The sequence below is a fragment of the Carcharhinus amblyrhynchos genome, chromosome 19 (assembly GCF_965287045.1).
Source record: "Carcharhinus amblyrhynchos chromosome 19, sCarAmb.v2.hapA, whole genome shotgun sequence".
Lineage (NCBI taxonomy): Eukaryota > Metazoa > Chordata > Chondrichthyes > Carcharhiniformes > Carcharhinidae > Carcharhinus > Carcharhinus amblyrhynchos.
In genome coordinates, this window is record NC_137342.1 from 6,116,118 (window position 1) to 6,134,745 (window position 18,628).

At 42.7% G+C, this 18,628-nt stretch overlaps 2 protein-coding genes across 5 annotated transcripts in view; both read left to right on the forward strand.

Annotated features, from left to right (window-relative positions):
• Positions 1-1,005, forward strand: part of LOC145355285 (GTPase KRas) — a 67,436-nt gene extending 66,431 nt beyond the window's left edge. For 2 of the 4 annotated variants that reach the window (XM_080207193.1, XM_080207191.1), the window contains one exon: positions 183-1,005. In XM_080207193.1, the coding sequence (XP_080063319.1) occupies positions 183-299 (117 nt within the window). In that variant the 3' untranslated portion in view covers positions 300-1,005. The remainder of the gene's footprint in view (positions 1-182) is intronic. The other 2 variants (XM_080207190.1, XM_080207192.1) reach the window with 1 other exon arrangement.
• Positions 1,006-10,804: 9,799 nt separating this feature from the next.
• The window catches only part of LOC145355287 (uncharacterized), a 30,917-nt gene continuing 23,093 nt past the window's right edge, over positions 10,805-18,628 (forward strand). The window contains exons 1-3 of the mRNA XM_080207194.1: positions 10,805-10,857; positions 13,400-13,655; positions 13,774-13,864. Of these exons, the coding sequence (XP_080063320.1) occupies positions 13,519-13,655; positions 13,774-13,864 (228 nt within the window). The 5' untranslated portion in view covers positions 10,805-10,857; positions 13,400-13,518. The remainder of the gene's footprint in view (positions 10,858-13,399; positions 13,656-13,773; positions 13,865-18,628) is intronic.

The following is an 18,628-nucleotide window of genomic DNA, read 5'->3' on the forward strand; positions in this document are numbered from 1 at the left end:
GGAGGCAAAGGAAAAGCAATTTGTTGTCTAGGTGGCTGACTGCAATAGAAATTCCTGTCTTTATATATGAATGAGGGTGGTAGCTGGTCAGCGATCCGAATGAGGAACTGAGCTCGATAATTCAAAATCGACTGGATACTGAGAGGGGAACAGACTCATGTATTCCTCTTCTTTATTTGCAGGGCGTTGATGACGCTTTCTACACTCTAGTCCGTGAAATTCGAAAGCACAAAGATAAAATGAGTAAAGGTGAAAAAAAGAAGAAAAACAAAACCAAGAAAAAGTGTTTAATTATGTGAACATGTTTTAGTGTGGAAAACGTATGCTTAGCTTGAAAAGTAATACCTGATATTTTTTGTATTTTTTTGTACATTACACTAAGTTATTAGGCTTTCTTTTTATCGTTACATTTATTAAATTTTGCTCAGAACAACTGACAGCTGTTAGATTATAGCCTGGTTTAAAATGTGTTTGCTTAATTTCCTTCATGTGCCAGTATTCCCTGAGTGTTTGTTATTATTTTGTTAAATAGGCATAACTGTGTCAGTCTGAAAACAAATTGATCTACTCCCCTGGGGCTTTTGTGCATGTAACTATGCTTTCTAAACACACTTGTCTTTATTTATCATGCTGAAAATATATATATATTAAAAATATATACTTCCTCTTGAGTGCCAATAGCTTGATAGGTTCCACCTCTCATGAATGGTTTACCTGGGATATATTTTAATATCTTTGTATGATTGTAAAACTTTAAAGGTGCACATTTTATACATTGTGCTTTTTGTTAATGATATTGTTTTTGTCAATGATATAATTTCTCTGAATCTTTTTTTTAGTTGTTCTGATTTGGGAATGTTCATTAATGTTCTACAGAACTGCCAAGTGGCCAGTGTCAGACTTTGTAATGTTTGTAGAAAGTTTTGTCTGATATTTGTCGTAATGGCTTTGACGACAAGAAGTTGTACTTTGTGATTAAATAATAAAGCAACCTGACCTTGTTCTTTCTTTTTGAAGCTTTATTGTGTCTGTGCACACTAGACCCATGGCATTATTGACTCAAGCCTGACTACAAAGGTGCTTCATTCTTAATCTGCTTAAGATTTGTTTGTCACAAGTAGGCTTATATTAACACTGCAATGAAATTACTGTGAAAATCCCCTAGTCGCCTCACTCCGGTGGCACAGTGGGTAACACTCTCAGTGCCAGGGACCTGGGTTAGATTCCCAGCTTGGGTGACTATCTATGCAGAGTCTGCACACTCTCCTTGTGTCTGCTGGGTTTTCTCTGGGTGTTCAGGTTTCCTCTTGTAGTCCAAAAGGTGTGCTGGTTAAGTGAATTGACCACACTAAATTCTTAGTATACCTGAACAGATGCCGGAATGTGGCAACTAGGAGGTTTTTGCAGTAACTTCATTGCAGTATGACTGTAAGCCTGCTTGTAATACTAATAAATCTAATAAATAATAAAGTTTTAAATGTTAAATACTGATTGTTATGCTAACCAATCACTGAGGGATCAGTAATGTTGGATTTGACTATAGAATGTCACAAACTGTGCATCCCATGACCTCGTTGTGATCATTCTCTATTTGTAAATCCAATATGTAGTATCTTTTAATGACCTCAATGTCTGGCCGGAAAAACTTTCTAGCCAATTAAGTACTTTTTAAAATGTAGTCACTTTTTAAAAAAATAAGTGTTTATTATTGTTACATGTAGGCTTATGTTAATACTGCATGAAGTTCGTGCGAAAATCCACTTTGTAATGTGGGAAATGCAGCAACCAATTTGCATACAGCAAGCCTCCACAAACAACAATGTAATAATGACCAGCTAATTTGTCAGAGAGATATTTAAAGTTTACTTTATTAGTGTTGCAAGTAGGCTTACATTAACACTGCAAGTTACTGTGAAAATCCCCTAATCGCCATACTCCAGTGTCTGTTCGAGTACCCAGAGAATTTAGCATAGCCAATGCACCAGCGTGTCTGTCCTTTGCATAGTGTTGCATGATTGTCTTATCTGAAATGTGGAGTTATAAATTATGCCCAACTTATGAGTAGGATATGTAATTGTGATCAAAAGTGTGTTCAATGTAGACTACATAACTAGCAAATGTTAATCTCATTTTTCAATCTTAAAAGGGCGAGTCATTTGGGAGTCTAATCAGTCTTTGGTAACACAATTGCTGAGTAGCTTCATCCAACAGCTCACCTTTTGATATGGTACTATTGCTCCTGTTCTACACCTGCCCCTGTCCCAAACCTACCCTCTTACACGTAGTTCCGTGCCATTTGATGCTTAAATTCCACTCCCAGCTTTAGGTTTACCTATCCACTGTTCATCATTCTTCTGTTACAGTCCTTCCCTGCATCTATCCTCTATATGCCCCTGCCAATTGCTGGACCAAATTGTTTGCTTGATGTTGTAGTTGAAAGAAAACTGAGCTGCTGACCCCAGATCTCTGCCATCATGAAGTCTACTTATTTCCATTTCTATAAAATTGCCTGACTTTGCCCTGCCTCATCTTAGCTTGGCTTAGAGCTAAATTTTGTTTGATATACAGTCCTCTGAAGAGATTTGCATTAATACACAGTATAAATTCAAAATATTACTGGTTCTGCTGATGTGCAATGCTCTCTAATAATTATGTTTCCTCTTTCTATCTCTCATGTTTCATGTATTATGCTGTTCAGGTTCTTGAATCTCTCTACTGCCTGTTGCCCTATGTGCCTTATCCCTCTGCCTAATCTCAATATATATACAGCTCTGGTTGGAATAATCCATAGAATGAATCCCTACAGTGCAGAAAGAGGCCATTTGACCCATCGAGTCTGCACCAACCACCGTGCCACCCTTCTGCTTCACACACTCCCACCATGGAGGCTCAGTGGTTAGCACTGCTGCCCCTCAATGCCAAGGACCTGGGGACAATTCCTGGCTTGGGTCACTGTCTGTGTGAAGCCTGGTCATTCTCCCTGTGCCTGTGTGAGTTTCCTCTGGGTACTCCAGTTTCCCTCAGTCCAGAGATGTGTGGATCAGGTTGATTGGCCTTGCTAAATTGACCCTTAGTGTCAGGGAATTAGCATGGTAAATACGTGGGGTTACAGGGATGGGGCTTGGGTCGGAGTGTTGTCTTTGTAGTCTCGATGGGTCAAATGGCATCCTTCTGCACTGTAGGGATTCTACAGAATCGTAGAATTCCTACAGTGCAGAAGGAGGCCATTTGGCCCATTGAGTCTGCACTGACTGTGTAATTGCGCCCAGGCCCTGTTCCTGTAACCCCACATATTTACCCTACTATGCCCCTGACACTGAGGGTCAATTTAGCATCGCCAATCAACCTGATCCACATATCTTTGGACTGGACCTACTTTTGAATTCAAAACTATCTAAATAAAACCATTCATGCATGAATATAATAAATTGCAACTGATTTAGTTTACATAGAATTATGAACAGATGTGCCATTTGATTCCCAGAACACCAATAACAATTCCAGAATACCATGTGCAAAATGTCAGTAAAAAGCAAATCATAATCTTTCTGCAGTACTAAATTACATTGGCATAACACTGCTACTGTTCTAGAGAACAGTATTCTGTAACTTAATATCTCACCAGGGAAATTGACTAGTATAAATAAATGCTTGGGTGTAGTATGCACTTTCAATATTTCAAAGTGTCAAACCTATTTTACAAACTATAAAAGCTAGGCAATTCTTGCACGTTTCTGTAGTTATGAAGGGTTCTAACAGGGTAAATAGAGAAAATTGGTATTTCTATGGCTGAAGGTTTAGTGACCAGAAATTTGGTAGGACAAACTACCATGTGATAAATGGAGCACAGCAGAGTTGGTGTAAGAATGGGGAATGTCTCTTGGCACAATGGGCCCAACAATGATGGAGCGTGTGGTATCCAGTGTCACTGAGAACATTGAGGATGGCAGCATACTCCAGCCCTGATATCAATTCATCGATCCCAGCACATCGTGGAGCAGCCCTGGGCAATAAATATTCACCTAGCCAGTGACACCCAAATCCTATCAAAGAATTAAAAAGAAAGAAATTCAGCAAGAAGAAAGGAGAGAGGAACAGCACAGTATTAATGAGGAGGCCAATCATTTGGTGTGACTCTTGCAGCCATCAGCTCAAATGCTTTCACAGCACGTGGTCTGGCAGCAAGTATAGAATTGAGATTGATGTAGTCAGTCATTCAAGCATGGGTGTACTGCATTCTGACCTGGGGGTAAAGGGTGGTTTGTTTGCCAACTCATCAAAGGCCAAAGTCATAGGTAGGTTCTGCTTCAGAGGACTTAGGGGTGGCTTCCAAGAGAATGCTGATGGCTGTGCACGGTGGGGGGTTGGATGCATTGGCTGATGTTCCTGACAGTCTCCTGCCACTGTCAATTAGGATAGCAAAATCAGTTCCAATTTGTCAGATGACACTACGCAGAACTCGCTCTTTTCACAGAATCTGCTCCATGTTATGCTACAGTTCCAGAGGCACTGTCACTGCTGTCCCCAGAACTGTAGCAGTCTATATGTGGACAGATCACCTACCGTGCTTATCTTGTGAGGATGTAGCAACACTGAATGCCCAGTCCAGAAACTCACAACACCTACAAAAACACTCCACAGTACATCAGCAAAAGTTCTTAAATATTACCCTACTTGCAACTAGGGTGCCTGATCCTTTAAAGAACACCAGTTCAATTCCTATTGGGGTTGCACAGTGGTTAGCATTGCTGCCTCACTGCGCCAGGGACCCAGGTTCAATTCTCGGCTTGGGTCACTGACTGTGCAGAGTCTGCACATTCTGACTGCGTGGGTTTCCTCCGGGTGCTCTGGTTTCCTGCCACAATCCAAAAGATGTGCTGGTTAGATGCATTGGCCATGCTAAATTATTCTGAACAGGTGACGGAGTGCTGCAACTAGGGGATTTTCACAGGAACTTCGTTAATGTAAGCCTACTTGTGACAATAAGAGATAAACTTTAAACTGAAACTTCACTTCCATCCTTGAGAACTGGAAACAATCCTCCAGTTGAGGCCGTTTCTGTGTTTTATACAAACAACATAATCTCCTTGCTTTTGCTCTATGTCCCTATTTTTAAATACTATGATATTAAATGCTTTGTTAACTATTTTGTTATCTACTTTATCATCTTCAATGATATACGCACATGCACACTCTTTGCTTTTCTCGATGTTCTTTCTACCAAAATGAATGACTTTTGCATTTCTCTGCGTTAAGGCCATGCCGATCCCATCAGTCTCTCTATATTCTTTTGAAGTTCTACAATATCCTACCTTATGTTCTTCATTATGCCAGTGCCCAATGAACTGTAACCCACTTTTCCTGCACAAGTCTATGAGCCACACATTATTCTGTCTAATCTTATTTACTCCATACAAATTTACACATGGTTCAGATAAAATCCAGAGGCTCTGATTTTTAATTCAATGCCTCATTACTCAAACTCCCTTTGCAAACCCTGTTGATTAGGTTTGATTTATTATTGTCACATGTATTAGTATACAGTGAAAAGTATTGTTTCTTGCGCTACAGACAAAGCATACCGTTCATAGAGAAGGAAATGAGAGAGTGCAGAATGTAGTGTTACAGTCTTAGCTAGGATGTAGAGAAAGATCAACTTAATGCAAGGTAGGTTCATTGAAAAGTCTGATGGCAGCAGGGAAGAAGCTATTCTTGAGTCGTCTGGGACATGACCTTAGACTTTTGTATCTTTTCCTGAAGGAAGAAGTGGAAGAGAGAATGTCTGGGGTCTATGGGGTCCTTAATTATGCTGATTGCTTTGCTGAGGCAGTGGAAAGTGTTGACAGAGTCAATGGATGGGAGGCTGGTTTGCGTGATGGTTTGGGCTACATTCACAACCTTTTGTAGTTTCTTGCTCTCTTGGACAGAGCAGGAACCATATCAATCTGTGATACAAACAAAAATAATGCTTTCTATGGTGCATCTGTAAAAATTAGTGAGAGTTGTGGCTGACATGCCAAATTTATTTAGTCTTCTGAGAAAATAGAGGCATTGATGAGCTTTCTTAACTATAGTATCGGCTTGGGGGGACCAGGACAGGTTGTTGGTGATCTGGAATATCTCCAGTTCAGCTTCTAGTTCATAAACTCAGGGCCAAAGCCCTTCAAGTTGCAGACAATTATTATAAGTGTAGTTTCCATGAATTGCAGTGCTATCCAGGAATTCCCACATAATGCCACTGTGGCACATCATCTATTCTTCCATCTTTATTGTGTGACTAAATCTTACTTGCCATTGACCTGTACCTGATTGACAGTTGACCTATGCAATGAAGAACTAGTGGGATATGACTTGAGGAGACGAGTGAGATTAACTGGTTGGATACATGACCAGTGGGATAACTAACCAGTGGGAGGGGTAACCAATATATTGACCAATTGGATAGGTTGACCATGTTGAGATGAATGATCAATGTGATAAATGTACACAATGACCAATGCATTGAATGACCAATGGGATGTGTGACCAATGTACTGAATGGACAATGGAATTGAAGACCAATGCATTGAATGGCCAATGGGATGGGTGTCCAATGTACTGAATGGCCAATGGGATGGGTGACCAATGTACTGAATGGACAATGGGATGGGTGACCAATGTACTGAAGGGCCAATAGGATGAGTTACCAATGTACTGAATGGACAATGGGATTGATGACCAATGTATTGAATGGCCAATGGGAAGGGTGACCAATGTACTGAATGGACAATGGGATGGGAGACCAATGCATTGAATGGCCAATGGGATGGGTGACAATGCACTGAATGGACAATAGGATGAGTGACCAATGTACTGAATGGCCAATGGGATGTGTAACCAATGCATTGAATGGCCAATGGGATGGGTGACCAATGTATTGAACGGATAATAGAATGGGTGAGCAATGTACTGAATGGCCAATGGGATGAGTGACCAATGTATTGAATGGACAATAGGATGGGTGACCAATGTATTGAATGGACAATAGGATGGGTGACCAATGTATTGAATGGACAATTGGATGGGTGAGCAATGTACTGAATGGACAATGGGATGGGTGACCAATGTACTGAATGGACAGTAGGATGGGTGAGCAATGTACTGAACGGCCAATGGGATGGGTGACCAATGTATTGAATGGACAATAGGATGGGTGACCAATGTACTGAATGGACAATGGGATGGGTGACCGATGTATTGAATGGACAATAGGATGGGTGACCAATGTACTGAACGGACAATGGGATGAGTGACCAATGTACTGAATGGACAATGGGATGGGTGACCAATGTACTGAATGGCCAAAAGGATGAGTTACCAATGTACTGAATGGACAATGGGATTGATGACCAATGTATTGAATGGCCAATGGGATGGGTGACCAATGTACTGAATGGCCAATGGGATGGGTGACCAATGTATTGAATGGACAATAGGATGAGTGACCAATGTATTGAATGGACAATGGAATGTGTAACCAATGTATTGACTGGCCAATGGGATTGATGACCAATGTATTGAACAGACAATAGAATGGGTGAGCAATGTACTGAATGACCAATGGGATGCGTGACCAATGTATTGAATGGACAATAGGATGGGTGACTAATGTACTGAATGGACAATAGGATGGGTGAGCAATGTACTGAATGGCCAATGGGATGGGTAACCAATGTATTGAATGGCCAACAGGATGGGTGACCAATGTATTGAATGGCCAACGGGATGGGTGACCAATGTACTGAATGGACAATGGGATGGGTGACCAATGTACTAAATGGCCAATGGGATGGGTGACCAATGTACTGAATGGACAATGCGATGGGTGACCAATGTACTGAATGGACAATGGGATGGGTGAGCAATGTACTGAAGGGCCAATAGGATGAGTTACCAATGTACTGAATGGACAATGGGATTGATGACCAATGTATTGAATGGCCAATGGGATGGGTGACCAATGTACTGAATGGACAATGGGATGGGTGACCAATGTATTGAATGGCCAATGGGATGGGTGACCAATGTATTGAATAGACAATAGGATGAGTGACCAATGTACTGAATGGCCAAAAGGATGAGTTACCAATGTACTGAATGGACAATGGGATTGATGACCAATGTATTGAATGGCCAATGGGATGGGTGACCAATGTACTGAATGGCCAATGGGATGGGTGAACAATGTATTGAATGGATAATAGGATGAGTGACCAATGTACTGAATGGACAATGGAATGTGTAACCAATGTATTGAATGGCCAATGGGATGGGTGACCAATGTATTGAACGGACAATAGAATGGGTGAGCAATGTACTGAATGACCAATGGGATGCGTGACCAATGTATTGAATGGACAATAGGATGGGTGACTAATATACTGAATGGACAATAGGATGGGTGAGCAATGTACTGAATGGCCAATGGGATGGGTGACCAATGTATTGAATGGACAATAGGATGGGTGACCAATGTACTGAATGGACAATGGGATGGGTGACCAATGTATTGAATGGACAATGGGATGGGTGACCAATGTACTTAATGGCCAATAGGATGGGTGACCAATGTACTGAATGGACAATGGGATGGGTGACCAATGTACTGAATGGCCAATGGGATGGGTGACCAATGTACTGAATGGACAATGGGATGGGTGACCAATGTACTGAATGGACAATGGGATGGGTGAGCAATGTACTGAAGGGCCAATAGGATGAGTTACCAATGTACTGAATGGACAATGGGATTGATGAACAATGTATTGAATGGCCAATGGGATGGGTGACCAATGTACTGAATGGACAATGGGATGGGTGACCAATGCATTGAATGGCCAATGGGATGGGTGACCAATGTATTGAATGGACAATAGGATGAGTGACCAATGTACTCAATGGCCAATGGGATGTGTAACAAATGCATTGAATGGCCAATGGGATGGGTGACCAATGTATTGAACGGACAATAGAATGGGTGAGCAATGTACTGAATGGCCAATGGGATGGGTGACCAATGTATTGAACGGACAATAGAATGGGTGACCAATGTACTGAATGGACAATGGGATGGGTGAGCAATGTACTGAATGGACAATGGGATGGGTGACCAATGTACTGAATGGACAATAGGATGAGTGACCAATGTACTGAATGGACAATGGGATGGGTGACCAATGTACTGAATGGCCAAAAGGATGAGTTACCAATGTACTGAATGGACAATGGGATTGATGACCAATGTACTGAATGGACAATGGGATGGGTGACCAATGTATTGATTGGACATTAGGATGGGTGACTAATGTACTGAATGGACAATGGGATGGGTGACCAATGTACTGAATGGACAATGGGATGGGTGACCAATGTACTGAATGGACAATGGGATGGGTGACCAATGTACTGAATGGACAATGGGATGTGTAACCAATGTATTGAATGGCCAATGGGATGGGTGACCAATGTATTGAACGGACAATAAAATGGGTGAGGAATGTACTGAATGGCCAATGGGATGAGTGAACAATGTATTGAATGGACAATAGGATGGGTGACTAATGTACTGAATGGACAATGGGATGGGTGAGCAATGTACTGAATGGACAATGGGATGGGTGACCAATGTACTGAATGGACAATAAGAACATAAGAACATAAGAAATAGGAGCAGGAGTAGGCCATCTAGCCCTTCGAGCCTGCCCCGCCATTCAATAAGATCATGGCTGATCTGTTGTAGCTCAGTTCCACTTTCCCGCCCTCTCCCCATAACCCTTAATCCCCTCTCTTATCAAGAACCCATCAACCCGCTTCTTAAAAATATTTAGCGAGGCAGCCTCCACCACTTCAACGGGCAGAGAATTCCAGAGATTCACCACCCTTTGAGTGAAGAAGTTCCTCCTCAACTCCGTTCTAAACCGCCTCCCCTTTATCTTAGGATGGGTGAGCAATGTACTGAATGGCCAATGGGATGGGTGACCAATGTACTGAATGGACAATGGGATGGGTGAGCAATGTATTGAATGGACAATAGGATGGGTGACCAATGTACTGAATGGACAATGGGATGGGTGACCAATGTATTGAATGGCCAACAGGATGGGTGACCAATGTACTGAATGGCCAACAGGATGGGTGACCAATGTACTGAATGGCCAACAGGATGGGTGACCAATGTATTGAATGGACAATGGGATGGGTGACCAATGTACTGAATGGACAATGGGATGGGTGACCAATGTATTGAATGGACAATGGGATGGGTGACCAATGTACTGAATGGACAATGGGATGGGTGACCAATGTACTGAATGGACAATGGGATGGGTGACCAATGTACTGAATGGACAATGGGATGGGTGACCAATGTACTGAATGGACAATGGGATGGGTGACTAAAGTATTGACTAGTCAATGGGATGAATGACCAATGTGACCAATAACCTACTGACCATCCGGATCATTGCAACCTGTTTCCCGCCTTTCCTTCTTGTTGTCGATCAGAAGCGTCTTTTCAAACTGGAACGCGTCATCACCGCTCGAGCAAGTAACCGCCGCTCCGGCTAGCCGGAAGTGGCGAAGAACCCTTTCTCAGCCAATGGAAGCGCAGTGCGGGCATACGGGGGGCGGTGCCAGCGGCCGGCCTGAAAGGCGGAAGGCGGCGGCCGTCGCTCAGTGAGTCTGCGCGGGGAGCCGGCGGTTGCTCAGTGAGTCTGCGCAGGGAGCCGGCGGCCGCTCTGTGAGTCTGCGCGGGGAGTCGGCGGTCTTTTGTTTGTGCGCAGGCGTCAGTCCTTCTGAGGCGGGCTGGAGTGTTGGTTGGTGAGTGTGGTTTGGGCTCTGGGGAAAGACTGTACCCGAGAGCGGATACCCCCAGACTGGGGCCGCTGCTTTCACCTTTTATAACATTGTTGATCAGGTACGCGAGCGAGCGGTGTCCTGAAGCGCGTCTGGTCTCGGCTTTGCTGATTGACAGCTTCCTGCATTGCAGCCCTGACTCCCAGGCCTGCTTCCGACTAGTGACCCACAGCTACAACTGGTATATTACACACAGCCTTTGTGATAATGTACATAGTCAACCTCCCCAACTGTGTTATAACTGTTAGTTAGACCAAAGGTTCATGAAATCAATTGACAGCGGCTCTGTTCAAATCTTAAATAACTTAAGGAAGATAAAGTTTAATGAAGGGAAATCATAGATGAGTTTGGTATTGAAGCCATGGCTGCTGTCAGTGAAATTATAAAAATCAGGATAAGATTCCTGGATTTGAAGTAATGTTTAGGGCTCAAAGGTCATAATGGTAGGGATTTTTTTTGTACTCTACGTTCAAAATGCCCCTTAATGCCCCCATCCCCATTTCCCCCCTACTGATTACACAGAGTGGCAGCAGACCCCTCCCACCACCAGAGAGGCATTTGATCGCCTCCCTCCTCCCCCCTATCATCAGAGAGCCATTTGACCTGTCTTCCACACCCCCCCCCCCCCCCCACCCCAAACCACCACCGATATGATTCAAAGAGCCATTGGAAGCTAGGAACCTACCTCCTCAGGAGTTGGTGTGCCCAAATCAGACCTTTGTGGACCATGTCTACTTCACACCGCGTCTGGATGGGCAAATGCAGTGCTGGGGCCTCAGCTATTTACCATTTATATAGATGATCTGGAGGAGGGAACCGAGTGTATGGTGTTGAAATTTGCTGATGACACCAAGATTGGTGGAACGGCAAATTGCGCGGAGGGTGTGGAGAGTCTGCAGAAGGATCTTGATAGGCTGGGCGAATGGGCCAGGAACTGGCAAATGGAATTTAGTGTTGGCTAGTGCGAGGTGGTCCACTTTGGTAGGAATAATGGTAGGAAGGACTATTACTTACATGGCGAAAAACTGCAGCAGGCGACGGTGCAGAGGGACCTCGGGGTCCTTGTGCATGAGTCGCAAAAACCCAGCCTGCAGGTGCAGCAGGTGGTCAGGAAGGCGAATGGGATGCTGGCCTTCATAGCGAGGGGGATTGAATATAAAAGTAGGGAGGTCTTGCTGCAGCTGTATAGGGCATTGGTGAGGCCGCAGCTGGAGTACTGTGTGCAGTTTTGGTCGTCGCACTTACGTAAGGATATTTTGGCCTTGGAGGGAGTGCAGAGGAGATTTACTAGGCTGATACCGGAGTTGAGGGGGTTGAGCTATGAGGAGAGGCTGAATAAACTAGGCTTGTACTCGTTAGAGTTTAGAAGAATGAGGGGAGATCTCATTGAGACGTATAAGATGATGAATGGGATGGATAGGATAGAGGTGGAGAGACTCTTCCCGCTCAGAAAGGACAGTAGGACTAGGGGGCACAGCCTCAAGATAGAGGGGGGTGGTTTAGAACTCCTCTTCCTCCACCCCCTCAGCAGTGTGTTCTGTACTTCCACCACACTCTGCTTTTGAGGGAGAGAGAATCTTTTTGTCCTTTCTAAATCATTTGCATAAAATCTGTGCCCTGTGGTCTTGGACAGCTCTGCCATGGGGGAAAGATTCTTGTGATCTACCCTATCTATGCCTTTTTTAAAGTGGGAAATGTGCTTTCTGCATTTGTCCTCTTCAACATTTCCATAATTTTAAAGGCCAACTATCAGGTCACTTCCTAAAGTGTTCAACCTATTTGATAGCACTTATCTCTGTAAAATCAAAAAAAAAAGACTTGTGCAGTAAGTGCTTTGAAGTAAGTTGTTTAATCTGAAGGCAGTACCTTGACTAAATCTAAACGAGAATCAGTATTGAATCTCTCATGACAAGTTTGGCTTACGTTTTTAATTTGGAGTTGATAACTTTAATAAGGTCACTTGGCATTGATCAAAGAAAGGTACAGTACCGGAACAGGCTCTTTGGCCCTCATATATAAATAATGAATATTGAGCTTCATCAGTACAAATATATTGCAATATTTCTTTGAAATGTGTTAGATGCTTCCATTTGAAGTAGAACAGTAATCTAATGGCAGTGCTTGTTCAAATAACTCCCAAAGCAGAGCAATATAGTACTGCAGTGTTATGGGAAATGAAATGTTTAATATGGATGAGACTGATATTTCATTCTAGTTTGAGAGCTAATCAGAATCCAGCATTTACTGGAAGCTACGTTTGCCTCATGCCCTATAACCTTGAAGTTTAGTGTTGGCTCTCTAGTTGGCCTGAAATTATGGATCTGCAATGGAGGTCCTCAAGTGCAACAAGATAGTTTCTGTCCTTGAATAAACCAGCAGTTAAGGACACTTGACTCCCATGATCGTGAATCTTTGTGTTGTATATTTTTCTTTATCAAATGGTGAATGTTAGTATATGGGGATAAAGTTTGCTATCATATTATAATCATTTTCATCTTTGTTTTAGTGCAGATCCTGAGGATTGCATTGGAATCTGTTCACTGTTAGGTATTAAAATACGTTGTCCCCACTTGACTGGATTGCCAATAGGTTTTTTTAACACTACATTAAAATAAGCAAGACATCATGGATCAGACTTGGGATGGACTGGAAGAAAATCAATCTTGTGAGGAGGCAAAATATCTCAGCCCTGGCCCTCTCAACAAAGGATATTTATTTGAGATGGATTCTGAGTCAGAATTTGAAATTCCTGAGACACCCAGGTACAGAAGTCAGGTCTTTTCCAATGTCATTTACAACCACCGCTGCAGAATGTAACATCTATACATTTTTTGTCATATCATGAATATCTCACACTTCCCTCTTAATTTTTGTTTTAAGCCCTGTTTTTTCCAAGAAGAACAGTAAACCATATCAAGTGGAGACTGCAGTCCAGGATAGAGTTGCTAATGAAGGGAGAAAGTCCAGACCTGTGAGTTGGCCTTTATCTTGTACCATCAAACTTAACTCTGTGTCCCTCCTGTAGTTAACACTCGGACAAGTTGTGATTTGATTCTACCGACTTGTGTTCACCCTGCAACTTAGCCAGTGCTGCTGACTCTGGTGCTTCACTCAGCAAACTTAAGAGGGATATTGTGTGATATACAGCTTGCCTGCATGTGAGAAGTGAGATCAGGAGATATAACTTCACTGTCAAATGAAAGCATGTTCTAGAAATTGTGGATTTGTGATATATGATTATTATAAATTGTCAGTGAAAGCAATTATTTGCATATTGACTGAACCACACTTTCACAGGCTAGCGGAGTGACATGCCTGCTAAATTTAGATTGCACTTGGGCAAGCTGAGAATAGTTTGAATCTAATTTGAGACTCTTACATCTTGTTTGCAGACTAAGTAGTAAGTGGTTGTCATGACCCACCACTATATCTGTCAGTATATATTGATACATCAATAGGAAGAGGATAACCAAGGAAAGAGTAGGGGGCAATCTGTGGGTGGAGCCAGAGGACATTGCTAGACTGTTGAATGAATACTTCACGTTTGTCGTCAAGAGAATGAGGACAATGGTATGGAATTCAGGCAGAAGAGACTGTAGTTCTTGAGCAAATTGACATAGGAAAGGACGAGGTGATGGCAGCCTTAAAAGTGGAATAATTTCCAGGTCTAGATAAACTGTGCCCTAGGCTGCTATGGGAGGTAAGGGAGGAGATTACAGGGCCACTGACCCAAATTTTCAATTCCTCTCTGGCCACAGGGGAGGTGCCAGATGACTGGAAAACAACTAATCTGGTTCCACTACTTAAAGGTTGTTGAGATAAACCAGGGAACTACAGACCAGTGAGTCTCACGTCTGGTAGGGAAACTATTAAAGAAACATCTGAAGGAGAGCATCTATCTCCAATTGGAGAGGCAGCACTTGATCAGGGAAAGTCAGCATAGCTTCGTCAGAGGGTGGTCATGTCTAACAAATTTGGAGGTCTGAGATGTTGCGTATAGTTTGGAGGGATGTCAGAAGTTGCAGTGTGACATAGATAGGATGCAAGACTGGGCGGAGAAGTGGCAGATGGACTTCAACCCTGATAAATGTGCAGTGGTACATTTTGGCAGGTCAAATGGGCTGAAGGAATATATTAAGGGTAAGACTCTTAACAGATCAGAAGGATCTTGGGGTCTGGGTTCGTAGGACGCTCAAATCAACTTCTCAGGTAGAGGATGTGGTTAAGAAGGCTTATGGTGTACTGGCCTTCATCAATCGAGGGATTGAGTTTAGGAGTCAGGAGATAATGCTGCAGCTGTATAAGACCCTTGTCAGACCCCACTTGGAGTACTGTGCTCAGTTCTGGTCGCCTCATTTCAGGAAGGATGTGGAAATCATTGAAAGGGTGCAGAGGAGATTTACAAGGATGTTACCTGGATTGGATGGCATACCTTATGAGGCTAGGTTGAGAGAGCTCGATCTTTTCTCCTTAGAGACAAAGGATGAGAGGGGACTTGATAGAGGTGTATAAGATGTTGAGAGATATTGATCAGGTGGACTCCAGAGGCTTTTCCTCAGGGTTGAAATGGCTGCCACAAGAGGACACAGGTTTAAGGTGCTGGGGAGTAGGTACAGAGGAGATGTCAGGGGTAAGTTTCCCACTCAGTGGTGGGTGAGTGGAGTTGGCTGCCGTCGGTGGTGGCGATGGAGGCAAATTCGTAAGGGTCTTTTAAGAGACTTCTGGATGAGTACATGGGACTTAATAGGATTGAGGGTTATAAGTAAGCCTAGTAGGTAGAGATAAGATAGGTGCAACTTGTGGGCCGAAGGGCCTGTTTGTGCTGTAGTTTTTCTATGATTCTATGAAATTTGATTGAATTTCTTGAGGTAACCAGCTGTGTACATGAGGGTAGTATAGCCAGTGTAGTTTATATGGATTTCAGCAAAGCCTTTGACGAGGCCCCACATAAAGAAGGTAAAATCACATGGGATACAAGGTAACTTGAAGTGGACTCAAGATGGCTCAGTTGAAGGACAGTAAGAAGACTCAGGACACCAGGTTAAAGACCAACTGGCTTATTTGGTAGCAGATACCACTAGCTTTTGGAGCGCTGCTCCTTCGTCAGGTCAGTGGGAGTTCTGTTCACAAACAGGGCATGTAAAGACACAAACTCAGTTTACAGAATACTGATTGGAATGCGAATCTTTACAGCTAATCAAGTCTTGAAGATATAGACAATGTGAGTGGAGAGAGCATTAAGCACAAGTTAGAGATGTGTACTGTCTCCAGACAGGGCAGTTAGTGAGATTTTGCAAGTTCAGGCAAGTCATGGGGGTTACAGATAGTGTGACATAAACCCCAGATCCTGGTCCTCGTGTGTGGAACGTGGCTATCAGTCTCTGCTCAGCGACCCTGCGCTATTGTGTGTCGTGAAGGCCACCTTGGAGAACGCTTACTCGAAGATCAGAGGCTAAATGCCCGTGACTGCTGAAGTGTGCCCCAACAGGAAGAGAACAGTCTTGCCTGGTGATCGTCGAGTGGTGTTCATTCATCTGTTGTAGCATCTGCATGGTCTCCCCAGTGTACCATGCCTTGGGACATCCTTTCCTGCAGCGTATTAGGTAGGCAACATTGGCTGAGTTGCAGGATTATGTACTGTGTACCTGGTGGATGGTGTTCTTGCATGAGATGATGACATCCGTGTCGATGATAATGAGCTGTCTCATTTAGACATTTCTGTTCATCACAAGTGCACGTAAACTGTCCCTTATTAACCTGACAATGTTGATGGACACACTGCGTCTGCACACAGGAATCATTGTTAGGGACCAAGGCATAGACATGTTCCCATCCCTGTCCCGTAAAACAAAGTGGATAGCTTGCGATATCTGAACAAGCTTTTCCTACCACCTGTTGGAGCCCCTGCACACAGGATCTGTGAAGTTTACAAGTCCCACACGTCTCCCCTATATACCTCTTTTATTTTTGCCAGTTTGTCCCTTACAGGGTGCATCTGATGTATCTACTGTATATAAGTCATGAAGGGCCTACCCAGGGGTGACTACAAATAGGGCTTCTCCCGACTGAGCTCAAGGGTAACATACAGTTCGATTCCTGTGTAAATGTATGTGAGCTTTGTAAAATAGATTGTCATCCAGTCAAATTTAGTCACGACAACGCAAAGTAGTACAGTTACATACACAATTACATATTTGCAACGATCAAGCTTCAATCCTAATGCTATAATTTATATAATCTCAAAGTTATATTATTAACCTGAACGCACCAGTTACTCTTGCTTGCAGTCTTTGCCTGTGTTGAGGGAAGCAGTCTGGTTAATTCAGTCATTCATTCATTCATTTTCTTTGTGTAATTTCAGCTGTGTCCAATGTTTCCATATATATTTCCCTCTTATATCTATACAAGCACAGGTGTCTCCACTAACTATAATTTCATATGGCCCATTCCATTTTGATGCAAACCCTGATTTGTCAGGTAATGTTTTCACTAGGATGCGAATTCCTGCTGTTGGGATGTCAGGGAGCATTTCAAGCTATTTCCTGATTGCCTTTTAACAATTTGCGCATCCCTTTTAGTTAGAAACATATCCCCTGATTTTATCTTTTATTGGACCTACATCGGTCCCACCTGTTATGATGCTTTCTGGTAATTGCATCGTCCGTCCTGTCATTAGTTCATAAGGGGGTTAATCCGGTTGTCTGGTTTGTGGTAGCTCTTAGTCTCATTAGCATAGTGGGCAATACCTTTGCAATTCACTTATACGTCAATAGTGCAAAATATTTAATTACATATCCCCCTTCCATAGAAAGCTTAGTGTGAACCCAATAACACTTTGCATTGGCCTTTTGGCTGCAACTGGACATCCACTCGTTTGTATGTAATCCTATCAAAAGACATCGCTTTCCCCATTACAACCACATGCCATACTGCTCCAATCTTTATATGATGTACTCTTGCATTATATCTAATTTGTTTGCGTGCAAGTGCTGTGTTACTGTACTTCACAAAATGCTGCTACCCTAACTACAAAAAAGTGCATTCAATTGCCTAGCACCAACATTTTAGCAGTGTTGTGCAAGTTATTCAGGATTTGATTTTATTCTCGGGTCTACATGTTAGTGCTATACTATGTAATAATCAAGTGGCAGTTGTATCATACCACTTTACACATCATAACCGTGATATCAAAACTCTTCTAATTTTAAGTTGTTTCTATTTTTAAACTGAGTTAAGCTTTGCAGTGTTTTTATATTTGGCAAACCTTAAACAATAGATGGCACATAAAATTCCGATGGCAGTACATAATTTTAACCAGTTACAGAATCCCAAACTATCAGATGTTCATAAATCACTATATTCTGTGGACATCAGTACTGCATTTAACTGACTTGATATACTTTAAACTGACTTAGACAATATATTTACTTCATCCTTTGTTCCTGCTTTTCTACTTTTCCACAAGATTTCTTATTTTCTTCTAACGTCTCAACTAACTCTCTGATAATCGGATGTAGATTCGCATTCCAATCAGTATTCTGTAAATTGAGTTTGTCTGTATATGTGCCCTGTTTGTGATCAGCACTTCCACTTACCTGACGAAGGAGCAGCGCTCTGAAAGCTAGTGGCATTTGCTACCAAATAAACCTGTTGGACTTTAACCTGGTGTTGTGAGATTTCTTGCTGCGTTTACCCCAGCCCAACGCCAGCATCTCCACATCATCAGTTGAAGGAG